The sequence below is a fragment of the Gastrolobium bilobum genome, unplaced genomic scaffold (genome assembly GCF_033153095.1).
Source record: "Gastrolobium bilobum isolate Gb01-03AN ecotype WA unplaced genomic scaffold, APGP_CSIRO_Gbil_v1 utg123580, whole genome shotgun sequence".
Classification (NCBI taxonomy): Eukaryota; Viridiplantae; Streptophyta; class Magnoliopsida; order Fabales; family Fabaceae; genus Gastrolobium; species Gastrolobium bilobum.
In genome coordinates this window covers 1-14,530 of record NW_026899270.1, presented here as the reverse complement: position 1 = coordinate 14,530, position 14,530 = coordinate 1, and the positions used below count along the sequence as shown (strand labels likewise).

The 14,530-nt window shown below is 34.0% G+C and overlaps 1 protein-coding gene across 1 annotated transcript; it reads left to right on the top strand.

Annotated features, from left to right (window-relative positions):
- The first annotated feature begins 12,721 nt into the window (after nt 1-12,721).
- LOC133289082 (alpha-(1,4)-fucosyltransferase-like) lies at nt 12,722-13,593 on the top strand. Its single transcript, XM_061486948.1, has 2 exons — nt 12,722-13,366; nt 13,505-13,593. Exons 1-2 carry the CDS (start codon nt 12,884-12,886, stop codon nt 13,520-13,522), a joined length of 501 nt encoding a protein of 166 aa, XP_061342932.1. The 5' UTR covers nt 12,722-12,883; the 3' UTR covers nt 13,523-13,593.
- The last annotated feature ends 937 nt before the right edge of the window (nt 13,594-14,530 follow it).

Here is a 14,530-nt window from a genome sequence, read left to right as displayed (position 1 = left end):
CGAACTGTTGTTGTTCCTCTCCACTCTCACCGTCCCGCCAAAACCCTTATACGAACCACAACGCTGTCTTTTCAAAGTTGTGTATGCGCACTAATGTCTACGCAGCAGGTTTTCCATGTTCGTGACAAGATTGAACTCTCCGACACCGAGAAGAGCATCTTTGATAGGCTTCTCGCCACTCTTCGTCACTTCCAACTCCAAAATAGACGATGGCAAGAACAAACACAGTGTTGAATAAAATACTCTGCCACATTTTTATTGAATCACAAATACAACCTTTAAATAGGCATTTTATAAAACTGAAAAGAAAACCAATTCCCACTAATTGAGAGTGGAACTAACGTGCAAATACAGGAAGAGAAAAATCAGGAATGCATATAAACAATCCTAACTAACAGAGTGATGGCAGATTAGATTTTCCTAAATTATAGCTGAAACAGTTACCATATTTTGGATCATTTCTCAACACTCCCATTTGATCCAAAATCACACACACCAAGTAAATTCCTCAATTGCTCATGTCTGCTTCGTGCAAGTGGTTTTGTGAGGACATCATCAATTTGTTCTTCACTACTGCAATATTGCAAGTTTATCTTCTCTTCAGCAACTAGGTCTCTAATAAAATGTGCCCTTATATCAATATGCTTGGTCCTGCCATGAAACACAGGATTCTTGGTCATAGCTATTGTTGCTTTATTATCTCAAAAAATTTGAGTTGCTTCTCTATGCTTCTGTCCAAGATCTTCTAGTATTCTGGTTAGCCAAATTCCTTGACATGTTGTTGCAGTTGCTGCAATAAACTCAGCTTCTGAAGAGGATAATACGACAGTGGCTTGTTTTTTAAACTCAATGAAATGACACCAGATCCAAAATAGAATGCATACCCAGTAGTGCTTCTACGATCTTCCATACATCCTGCCCAGTCACTGTCCGTATATCCAACCAGATTGCATTGTTTCACCTGCTTATACCATATTCCAAAATCTAGAGTTTCTGCTACATATTTCAGAATTCTTTTTGCTGCTCCATAATGATGCTTTGTAGGAGTATGCATAAACCTGGATATTACTCCAACAGAGTACGAGATGTCAGGTTTAGTGTGAGTTAAATAAATAAGACCACCTACCAAGCTTCTGTATTGTTGTACATTAGCTTCTTCAGTACCATCAATCAGCAACAATTTCTCATTTCTATTCATTGGTGTAGCAGCTGTTTTGCACCCCATCATATGGAACCTTTTCAATAAATCTGTTGCATACTTCCTTTGAGAACCCGACCCATTTATTCTGGGACGATCCATTTCCATTGGCTATACAATTCAACGGTCTCATCTCATATAGCACTAGCAGCATGGCACTGGGATGAAGAAGCAAAGCAGTTCTAGTCTCACACCGTTTTCTTTTTTTTATAAGAAAAATAAAAAATAACGACTAGCCTAGTTTTGCTACTTCCTAGACCGAAGCTGAGTTGTTTGTCACTGACACGAACCGTTGTTGTTCCTCTCCACTCTCACCGTCTCGCCAAAACCCTTATACGAACCACAACGCCGTCGTTTCAGAGTTGCGTATGTGCACCAATGTCTACGCATCAGGTTTTCCATGTTCGTGACAAGATTGAACTCTCCGACACCGAGAAGAGCATCTTCGATAGGCTTCTCGCCACTCTTCGTCACTTCCAACTCCAAACTCAGTTCCGAGTCGCCGGTGGCCGGGTTCGCGACAAGGTCCTCACTATCTGCGAAAATGGCTAGCTAGCCCTAATTCATTGTTTGCTTCTTCCATTGATTCGTTTCGTGTTTGATTGGTTTTGCAGCTTCTGGGAAAAGATTGTTACGATATTGATATCGCTCTTGACAATATGATGGGTGCTGAGTTTGTGTATAAGGTCAAGGAGTACTTGTTGTCCATTGGGGAAGATGTACAGGGAGTTTGTGTTATTGAGTGGTATCTTTCTAATTTGTTCCCTTTGCACTTTTTCTTTCCATCTCCATAAATAGTGCTTTTACATAACAAGGTTTTCATTGTCAATTTGGCCAGTTTAACTTACTTTAGTAAAATACCAAATAGAAACTACATGTTTTGATATCCATAACAACAAAATTACTACCATTGTGTCATTAATTGAAAAGAAGAAGAAGAAGAGTAACATAATGTTTAAGCCACTAGGATTGGTCTAGTGGTGGGTGTTTGGGTAGTTTACATGAGGTTATAGGTTTAAATCTAAGTACCACCATTATATTCCAAAATAAAAATAAAAATAAATAAATATGTAATGCAATGTTTAGAAGTTAGATAATTGATATCTAAATCAAGCAGATCACAGCATGATTTTCATTTTCCGAAACAAATTCGTAGTATGCATATGTAAGTAAGCAATTCTTAACACTAAAAGTGAGAAAGTTTAGTGTAATTTTAAAGTTTTGATGAGTATTGCCGAGTATGACTCGATTGCATGTTACGGAACGGAGTTGATACATTCTTGTCACTAGTGTTAATGAACTAATAAACTCACGAGTTTGACAACCTTGCTTAATACATACTGTTATGCTCTACATTGGTTTTCAAAATTTGTGATATAGTAACAGTATACTTGGGAACAATGAAGAAGTGATTTTTTTTGATGATATCGTATTTTTGTTTTGTTTTGTTTTGTTTATGTGGTTACTTGTGCAGCCTGTTGGAACTTAACAGAAATAAAATAGATGATGGCAAAAACAACACAGTGTTGAATAAAATACTCTGCCACATTTTTATTGAATCACAAATACAGCCTTTAAATAGGCATTTTACATAACTGAAAATAAAACCAACTCCCACTAATTGAGAGTGGAACTAACGTGCAAATACAGGAAGAGAAAAATCAGGAATGCATATAAACAATCCTAACTAACAGAGTGATGGCAGATTAGGTTTTCCTAAATTATAGCTGAAACAGTTACCATATTTTAGATCATTTCTCAACACTCCCCTTTGATCCAAAATCTCACACACCAAGTAAATTCCTCAATTTCTCATGTCTGCTTCGTGCAAGTGGTTTTGTGAGGATATCAACAATTTGTTCTTCACTATACTGCAATATTGCAAGTTTATCTTCTCTTCAGCAACCAGGTTTCTAATAAAATGTGCCCTTATATCAATATGCTTGGTCCTGCCATGAAACACAGGATTCTTGGTCATAGCTATTGTTGCTTTATTATCACAAAATATTTGAGTTGTTTCTCTTTGCTTCTGTCCAAGATCTTCTAGTATTCTGGTTAGCCAAATTCCTTGACATGCTGTTGCAGTTGCTGCAATAAACTCAGCTTCTGAAGAGGATAATGCGACAGTGGCTTGTTTTTTTGAACTTCATGAAATGACACCAGATCCAAAATAGAATGCATACCCAGTAGTGCTTCTACGATCTTCCATACATCTTGCCCAGTCACTGTCAGTATATCCAACCAGATTGCATTGTTTCACCTGCTTATACCATATTCCAAAATCTAGAGTTCCTGCTACATATCTCAGAATTCTTTTTGCTGCTCCATAATGATGCTTTGTAGGAGTATGCATAAACCTGGATATTACTCTAACAGAGTAAGAGATGTCAGGTCTATTGTGAGTTAAATAAATAAGACCACCTACCAAGCTTCTATATTATTGTACATTAGCTTCTTCAGTACCATCATTCAACAACAATTTCTCATTTGTATTCATTGGTGTAGCAGCTGTTTTGCACCCCATCATATGGAACCTTTTCAATAAATCTGTTGCATACTTCCTTTGAGAGATAAAAATACCATTTTCAGCCTGCTTCACTTCTATTCCAAGGAAATAATGCAATAAACCCAAATCTGACATTTCAAACTCCTGTTTCATGCTTGATTGAAATTTTCTAATAATGACAAATGATGAGCCCATGTAAATCATATCATCAACATAAAGACTTACAAACAGGGTATCTATACCTTCCTTCTTAATATAGAGTGTAGGCTCACTTTTGCTTCTGCTAAATCCATTATCAATGAAGTAGGAGTTGATTTTTCCATACCATGCTCTAGGGGCTTGTTTCAACCCATAGAGAGCTTTCTTTAGCCTGTACACGTTTTCTTCCTTATTTTGAACTACAAATCCAGTAGGCTGCATTACGTAGACTTCTTCCTCTAGCTCACCATTGAGGAAGGATGATTTGACATCAAATTGATACACATTCCAATTTAATTGTGCAGCAAGAGCTAAGAAGGTTCTTACTGTTTCAAATCGAGCAACAAGAGAAAATGTATCTTCATAATCAACTCTATATTGTTGTGCATAGCCCTTTGTCACCAGCCTTGCTTTGTGCTTTTGTATGCTCCCATCTGCATTATACTTGGTTCTGAATATCCATTTTACTCCAATTGCCTTCTTACTGTTGGGCAAATCCACCAGTTCCCATGTTTCATTCTTTTCTATTGCCTTTAATTCTTCCTCCATAGCCTTCTTCCATTTAGTTTTTGTGATTGCTTCCTCAAAGCAATTGGGATCAGCTACAAACAAGGCTTGTGTTGCCTCATAAATATCTGTTAAGGGTCTGTAACCTTGTGGCCCCACCTCGTCAGATGAATCAGTGACTGTTTCACTACTTGTTGGAGTAGTTGCTGGTGTGGATACATTAGAGCTTCCTGGAGTGTTGGGTGGAGTTTGGAGTAAATTCTCACCATTATTTTGCTCTTCTTCATCATTAGATTGCTCTTCTTCTATGGCTAATTCTTCAAGTTGGATTCCTCCTTTGCTGTCTTCTTTCCACGTCCATCCTCCTTCCTCATTAAAAATTACATTTCTACTAATAATAATCTTCCCACTCGTGGGATTGTACAACCTATAGGCTTTGGAACTAGTTGAATATCAAACAAAGACACACTTTATGGCTTTTCTATCTAGTTTGCTGCGAATTTGTGAAGCAATTAAAGTATAAGCAACATAGCCAAAAACTTTTAAGTGACTTACCCCAGGTTTTACTCCAGTCCATACTTCATATGGGGTATGATATGGAACTGCTTTTGTTGGTGAAATATTCAAGAGATATACTGCTGTGGCAACTGCTTCTCCCCAAAACTTTGTTGGCAGCCCCTTTTCTTGAATCATGCTTCGTGCCATCTCTACCATAGTGCGATTTTCCTCTCCGCTACACCATTTTGTTCTGGGGTGTATGGTGCTGTAAGTTCTCGATGAATGTCATATTCTTCACAAAAAGAGTTGAATGCATGTGAATTAAATTCTCCCCCTTGATCTGTTCTCACCACCTTGACATGCTGGCCACTTTGCTTTTCAACTAGGAGTTTAAATTTTTTGAAGACTTCAAGTGCTTCAGCTTTGTTTTGCAGGAAATGCACCCAACTCATTCTACTATGATCATCTGTTAAGAGCATAAAAAAACGACTTCCACCAAATGTTTCTGCCTTCATTGGTCCACACAGATCTGCATGGATCAGTTCTAGATTGCTTGATGCCCTCCATGCCTTCTCTGTGGGAAAAGATTTCTTACTTTGCTTTCCATAGATGCAAGCTTCACAAACATCCAATGTTTCTAGCTTTGGAATTCCTCTCACCATTTCTTTTTGATGCAGCAGCTTTAAGCTTTTGAAATTGAGATGTCCATATCTCTTGTGCCATAGCCTTGTTTCTTCATCTTCTTTTGCTATCATCACACAGCTTTCCAAATTGGAAAATTCCACAGGAAACAAATTGTTCTTAGTCATGCTAGCTTTTATCACTTCGTCACCTGTTTTCTTGCTTCTAATTAGACATGCAGAATCACCAAACACCACTATATATCCACTTGAATTCAATTGTCCAACACTTAACAAACTTTGAGACAAACATGGGACAAAGAATACGTTGCAAAGATAGTTCATTTTACCATTGTTGTTTTGTATTGCAACCGTGCCTTTTCCTTCAATCTGAATTCGTTTGTTGTCACCAAGTCTTACTTCTTTATTGTAGCTTTCATCCAACTCTTCAAACAGGGTTTTGATACATGTCATGTGGTTTGAGCACCCGCTGTCCAAGAACCAAATATTTTGTTTATCCAAGTCCTCTTCCACGATTGCCATGAACAACTTGTGATCATCATCTCCTTCCTCTTCATTTTCAGCTTCCTTTATGTAATTTGCCTGATTCTGTCTTGACCTGCAGTTTGCTTGGATATGACCAGAGCCCCTGCAATTGAAGCATTGAACACCTTGGCCTCGACCTCTTCCATGTCCTCGACCTGCACTTCTTCCTCCTCTCCAAGTTGTTTCACCACCACGCATGAACCCTTGTGTCGTTGAAGACATCCCCTTTATGTGAAATGCCTTCTCCACATCTTGTTTAGTGGGTCGATTAATTCTTGCTTCATGGGCTTGCAACGAACCCATTAACTCATCAAAGGTGAAAGCAGTAAGATCCTTTGACTCCTCAATAGCTGCTACCACGTGATCATATTGAGGTATTAAACTCCTTAGCACCTTACCCACTACAGTTTGATCACTACACTGTTCACCATAAATACGCATTTGACTCACTAATGCTGAAACTCTCGAAAGGAAATCTTGAACTGATTCATTTCTCCTCATCATTGCAGTCTCAAATTCACGTCTGAGCATCTGCAATTTGACTGCAATGACTTTGCTATCACCTTGAAACTCCTTCTGTAGGATCTGCGATGCTTCCTTAGAGGTGGTTGCCCCCATGATCCTAGGAAATATATCATCATGAACACCTTGTTGAAGGAAGAAAAGTCCTTTTGCATCCTTGTTCTTAGAGTTTCCCATATAAAAAGCAACAATGTTTTTTTTATTTATTTTTTTATTTTTAGGGTTTAGAGTTTCCCAGGTAAAAACAATTATATGTAATAATTATTGACGACATGTCAAGTGGCACTACCACAGCCATCCAAGTCCCTCTCAAATTGCTATAAATGGGTGTCGTTAGTTTACATTTCACTACCGAAAATTTGTGCAACTTCTTTTTTTTTTTTTCATTGCAACTTTTTTTATTCTTTTTCATTGCAACTTCTCTTCGCATCGGGGTTGCTACTTTTCTCTGCAGAGTATTTTGGTATCTGAAACAAAACACTAAGGTGTATTACATTTTTCAACTCTATAACAAGTATACCTTTTTGAAATTTGGTCCCTTTAAATTGATCTATTTTAGTTCATATAGTGATTATTGTTAGTTATTATTTTAATTAGTTATTAGATGCAATTTTTTTTTTGCATGTGCAATTAATTATATTTAGATATTGGACATAATAATTATTCATTGATGAGTAGTGTTTAATTAGTATTTTAATAATGTAATTTAGAATAATTAATTTGTAATTAATATTTACGATTTCTTTTAATTAGTGAATAGTTTTTATAATTTTTTAAATTAATTTTTTTGTGTTATCCTAATATAGGCATGTGTAATTAATAATATATAGATATTTTACATAATAATTAATTTTTTATGTTCATGTGCAATTAATTATATTTATGTATTTGACATAATAATTACTTTTGATGAGTAATGTTTAGTATTTTAATAATGTAATTTATATAAATAATTTGTGATTAATATTTAGGGTTTCTTTTAATTAGTGAATAGTTGTTATAATTTTTTTAATTAATTTTTTTGTGTTATCCTAACATAGGCATGTCCCCATGTGTAATTAAAAATATATATAGATTTTACATAATAATTAATCTTTTATGTTCATGTGTAGTTAATTATATTTAGATATTTGACATAATAATTAGTCCTTGATGAGTAGTGTTTAGTATTTTAACAATGTAATTTATATAAATAATTTGTGACTAATATTTAAGGTTTCTTTTAATTAGTGAACTTTTTATAATTTTTTAAATTAATTCTTCTATGTTATCCTGACATAGGCATGTATAATTAATGTCTATAGAGATTTTATATAATACTTATTGGTTAATTAGCAGTGTTTAGTAATTTAATAATATAATTTAGAATAATTTATTCGTGATTTATTTTTAGAGTATAATTTATTAGGGAATTGTTGTTGTAATTTTTTAAATTAATTCTCTTGCGTTATCCTAAAATAGGCATGTCTAATTAATAATATATAGATATTTAAAATGATGTTTAGTGGTTAATGAGTAGTGTTTAGTATTTTAATAAAGTAATTTAAAATAATTAATTTATGAATAATATTTTAGGGTTTATTTTAATTAGTGAATAATTAAAATAATTAGTTTAACTTATGAATAATTTTTATTTTTTATTTAATAAGAATATAATGGTCAAAAAGTCAACCTTTCTTGTTAAAGGTTTTGTTATTCTCTTCTAGATATGGGTCAATGTATGCAATCATATACTACAATGGTAGAATACATAAAGGTGCTACAGGACAGACATTTGAGGGGCAAACTAAAGGAATACAAATACGATGTGGGGGTGGGATTGCATAATTTAAAATCAAAGATTGCGGAGAATCAGAAGCTCGGTCCTAATCAATCGGTGTCTCGGTTAACCAGCTAGTATCGAACAATTGAAAAATTTGTTGTGCTAGAAATTGCTTTTGATGATAATGTTGATATGATGTTCAATCTGATTCAACAACAGTCTCTTCAACAATAGTCTGGAATGATGATGCTTGAGTTGTATGCCAACATTGCTTGTGCAGGCAGTTCTTCATTTCCAGTTGAATCATTGGATCTAAATTTACCATATTCTGATGCTCCATCACATCACTGGTAGAACACAGTTGTGGAAGATAAAGACGGTGCATCTCATGTGGATGTTGATTTGGGTACTTTTGATGAAGATGTATACAAAGAAGTTCCTCCTGAGGGTAGTGACTATGATTCTGAAGTGGACATTAACAATGTTCAAAATGTCATCCAAACTGGTTAGTTATTTAACCTTGTGATTATTTTATTTTACATGTTATATTCATGTGTTAGTTGAATGTGATAGAGTGTTAGTATGTGTAGGTCAATGTAATCTTCCATTCTGGAATGCTAGTCCACACTATACTTATATTAATTGGGAACCCCGAGATCAAGAATAAATTATTGTTGGGGGGAACGATGGTTCCTGGCACCTCAATCTTTCCCCTCAATATGAGATGGTGCACCTCTTGTGGCTGTAAACATGGTTGAGGTGTACCTTGACACATCCCAAATTGCCTCATAGCACGGTCAGGCTGATAAAACTCTATAATTTAAAACATATTATTGGTGTGATGCTCTCCAACTATCACTAATTTTCTGAATAAGATATGGCAAAGCAATATCTGCGTATGGAGTCCATATAATCTGCACAAAAATAATTATAAAAGTTACAATCAAAATTAAAATAAAAAACAAGATAAATCATGAAAAGAAAAACGTGGTAAACACTTTGCAATTACCTCTCGTTTGGACATCCTGTCAAATCTCTCTCGATACAAAATAGGTAATGAAAAATTGTCTGAAGTCTGGTCCATCCACATAATATTTTATATGTATGATAAATATCACAAAATTAGACATAATACTCAAACATAACGTGTCGATTTAACATACCTTACACCAACAGGTGTGCTATCGTCAAAATCTGGGAGAGGCAGAATAATCTTTGGAGCAATGGTCAGAAATCTAGCCCAAGCCCACATCTTCAACACTGCCATTGCACCTGATATTTTAATCCGATTAGGTGTAGTGGCTATGCAGAACTCTTGATAAAAGGAATGTCATTGCCGATCCCTAGCTATATTGTCCACATGCATCCAATTCGCTAAGAAAAGGTAGATATTGAGGTGCACCCTACCACCATTGTGATCTGCAAGTAAAAAGCCTCCAATTAGGCGTTATATGTATGCTCACGTGAAGCATAGAAGATCCTCTTCTTCCTGCATCCAATCCTTGACATTTGTAAAATGTTGATCCAACCATGAAGTCTTAAGAGAACCATCCCTCAAATCATATGCATCTGGGGTCCTCTTAAAGAAGTTGTGGAACCAAACATGTCAAATCTCGTGTTTCGGACATGCCAGTAACAGGTCACCGTCCGTAGAAAGATCAGAGATCATTGCAACATCCTCGAGTGTCACAGTAACCTCTCCCGAAACCATATGAAATGTATGAGTCTTCGGTCTCCATCACTCAACTAGAGTTGTAGCTAATGAACTATCAATTTGCAAACATTAAAATATTAATCTATTAAATCATTTAAATAATTTGATAATTTTTTATATTAATTTTATATATATAGCATATAAAATACCTTCATATAGCCTATTCGAGCAACGCCAAGAAAACAGGCACGACGTAAATAAGGTACAATAGACTCTGCCAACCATGCACATCTAACTGTCAGAGACCTATAATTTGGTTCCTCCATCTAGGCAACCTCAAAATAGTGTCTAGATTGCATGAATAATACAGAGTTGTCGCGAAGACCAGGATGAAGACGTCCATCGAATGAATCATCGCATGCCATCCCTAAACAATAATAATAATATAAATAATGTTATTAACACACTATAAAATGATAACACAACAAAGTTAATTTAAGAAATTATAACAACAATTCACTAATTAAAAGAAACCCTAAATATTAATCATAAATCAATTATTCTAAATTATATTATTAAGAAACTAAACACTACTCATCAATGACTACTTATTATGTCAAATATCTAAATATAATTAATTAAACTTGCTTGTCTTATGATGAATCGAAATATTATCTAATTATGTAATTATTATGTAATTATCTAATTATTATGTAATTATCTAATTATCTAATTACACATGTCATATATTTAATTATTATCTAATTATCTAACTATCTAATTAGATAATTATCTAAATTTTATCTATTTAAATAATTATCTAAATATTATCTAATTAGATAATTTTCTACATATTATTTAAATTATCTAATTACACATGTCAAATATCTAATTATTATCTAAATCTCTAAACACTACACATGCTTGGTTAGAAAAAATGTAAATATTATCTAATTAGAAATAATTATTATCTAATTATTATGTAATTATCTAGATATTATCTAATTATGTAATTACACATGTCAATATCTAATTATTATCTAAATATCTAGATATTACACATGCTTGTGTTAGAATATATCTAAATATTATCTAAATATCTAATTATTCTTTAATTATCTAATTATTAGCTATTTAAAAAATTATTTTCTCTCACTAAAAATTATTTTCTCTCTCTAAAATTGTCTATTTCACATTCTAACTAAATTAAAATAAAATAAAAAAATTCATGGCTCAATTATTTAACATGTAGTGCTCTACTTGTATTATCTTTAAACATGTCTGAAGCGCAATCTAAGGTGTTTAACTTTTTTTATTTTTAGTACATAAATAAAAGTTTAAACAAGAATAATGCTACTATTCATTTTTTTAGTAAATTATAGCTATTATTCTTTCTTTTTTTGTAAGCAATTATAGCTATTATTCTATTAATACATAAATAAACTAAAAAAAATAGGTTTAAACAGTCTTGGTACCTACTTACCTGGCTAAAGCTACCTAGTACCTACTCAAGGTTTTTTAAAAAATGTACCTACTGACAAAGTTTTATTTCAAATGATAATTGATTACCTACTTATCTTATCTCAGTATCAAATTTGTTGCTGTGAATTTTTATTTTTTTTGAAGACGGTACTGCTACCAAAAATGTATTGAAGAAACACAACCGTTCACGAATGTACTGAAGAAACACAACCTGCATAATAAGACATCATTATTCATTATTATGGAAGCTTTAACGTCGATTAAACAAAGCAAAGAAATTTCGAAGACTCTACTGCTAACCTCAGTGTTTTGTTTGGGATACCGATTTGCAGTGAAGAGATAAATGGGCCTATAAAAGCAAACAAATAGAAACAACGAAACAAGCCGAAGAATTGAGAATTTTTTCGCGTATTTCACTGTTCTAGCTATATTATAGAATTATTATTTTGAGAATAGAAAATTAAAATCAGACCAAAATATCTTAGCAATGTTCTCTAATTGCTGTTCTAAAATCTAGAAATCAAATGCTATTCTCACAGTTATTTTTACAAAACACTCATTATCAAACAATTTTATTTTATTTTGTTTGTAAATTAACAAGTTATTTTATGAAACAGAAAACAGGCCCAGAAAACAGGCATAAATAACCCAACTACTTGTTTTATAGCAAGTTTTTTTTTTGAAGACTATCGGTGCACTCTTCCCATGGTTATGAATTTGGGCTGGCCTGGTGTGGGTTAAAGCTAAATAAAAGTTGATCCATATTCAGATCCGTTCATTTCATTTGTATTTAAATATTCATGTTATCAAAAAAAAAAAAAAAATATTCAAATGTAATCTTTTACCAAAAAGAAAAAAATATTCAAATGTAATCATTTTAAATAAACTTAAAAAAAAATAGTAATTATAATAATTTAAACTTAAACTTAAACTTAATAGTTGGGATGCATTAAATGAGGTAAATATCATTTTAGTAAGTATAATAATTTAAACTTAAACTTAATAGTTGGGTGGATTAAATGAGGTAAATATCATTTTATTTTATTTTACACTTATATACTCACATACTTTATCCAAATAACCTCTCCTTGAATAATCTCAACCCCAGTTAAGGTTAAGAAACCCATTTGAAAAAAGAAAAAAAGAAAAAAAGAAAAGAGAAAAGAGAAAAGAAAGAAACCCATTTGAAAAGTATTCTACCTATTGCTAACTCCGGAAATCCACCAAACTGATTCAAAGAAACGTAAGACTGAGGATGAAGGGGACCAACTAACTGGTTTTGTCACTTGGTCATCGCACTCCATTGTCATGTTTTACCTCTCTACTTTCTCTCTCTATAAGGGAGAGAGAGAGATAGAACCCTATCCCCCCTTCTTCATCTTGCTCCACTATGCCAGTGCCTCCCAAACCTATCAACACCTTCACCATCACAATCATGCTTGCCTTCACCTTCATCCTACTCTTCTTCTCCGGTTTCCTCCGCTTCCCATCCGTTTCGCCCTTCCCGCGACCCATCGACCGCCCCATGATTATAGGGACCGGAACCGCCGCAGAACCCTTCACCGATCTGGTGGGTGCCGTCAGGAAATGGGACTCGCAAGTGGGTTGTGCTCGGTTCAAGGAGAAAACAAATGGGGTGGGCTTCAATCAGTCAAAGGTTGCTTCTTTGGAAGAGGTTGGGGGTGATTCGGCTTGTGGGGGCTTCACGATGAACCATGTTAGCGTTTTGGTCAAAGGGTGGACTTGGATTCCTGATAATTTGGATAACTTGTACACTTGTCGATGTGGGTTGAGCTGTTTGTGGACCAAATCGCCGGTTCTTGCCGACAAGCCTGATGCTTTGTTGTTTGAAACATCTACGCCTCCGAATCAGGTAGGTTTCTGGTTGAAAAGTTTCACTAGTTTCATTAGATTAGGTGGAAATCTAAATTTGAATGCTAGTTTTCTTCACAAACTACATTTTGATATGCTTGATTTGGCAATGATGGTGGGGGTCTTTTGGAGTTGAAAGGTTTGTCTAGAAATTTGAAATGTGTTGTGTTTGGAAAGGACATGAATGATTGAATGGTGTCTCTGCTGTGGCAGGGTTGTCAAGGACCTTGACTCAAGGTGATGTACCCTGCCATTACCTAGAGTTCGATTAATGGTCCTTGTTTTGTAATTATCTCTTTTGAGTTTGAAAAATTTTCATTTGTTGTTTCAGTTTTCATGGCTGAATCAACAGATGTTGAGAATTTCCCAAGTTTTATCTTTTTTGTAATTTGTTTGAGCATCAGTCATCTTAAATTGATGTAAGACTTGAAATTGGAGTAGATCTGGGTCATTGGCAAGTCGCATTGCTAGCTAAGAAGTATATGTTCATAACTGAACTAGCTGGTATTGTGTGTCACTCTTTTGTAAAAACTAAATTTATCTTCTGATTTATAGATATTTATAAGAGGACATGATGAACAAAGATTCATTTTTATGAATAGGAGGAAAATTATTATTGTACAACTACAACTAGTTACGATGTGCAATATAATGCATTGATGGTACTTTTGGTGTACAAGGAGTGGTAGTCATGGGAAGCTGCTGGTGGTAATGAGGAGAATTATCCTTTTCCGCAGATACTGAGAAACTAAGTCTATAATTTTCTTCTTCTGTTGTTGTAGCCTGTGGTCAATAACTAGAAGGAGATAACATTGCTGTTTGGAACTATTGAAGTTTTAGGGTTTTAAGTTGAGGAGGAGGAAAAGAGAGAATAAAAAGGATAATGAATAATATTAGGTTATGTATATTGATGACTTGATGTGATGTAATACAAAAGACAAAACACTAATCTGTATGCATACTAATAGTAGACTCTTAATTTCAATTATGGAAACAAATCATGAAATATAGAAACACTACTCAGAGATCATCTAAGATGTTTTAAAAGTATTCTAAAATTCAATAATGATATTATGAGATATGTTTAGATATTCTAAGTTGAATGTTCTTCCCTTTCTCATGCTTTGATAGCGTGAGGGACAAATAATTTGCTAAGCATTCTGTT

Coding starts and splice junctions, on each gene's coding strand:
- LOC133289082 (XM_061486948.1), top strand. CDS start 12,884: ATGCCAGTGCCTCCCAAACCTATCAACACCTTCACCATCACAATCATG.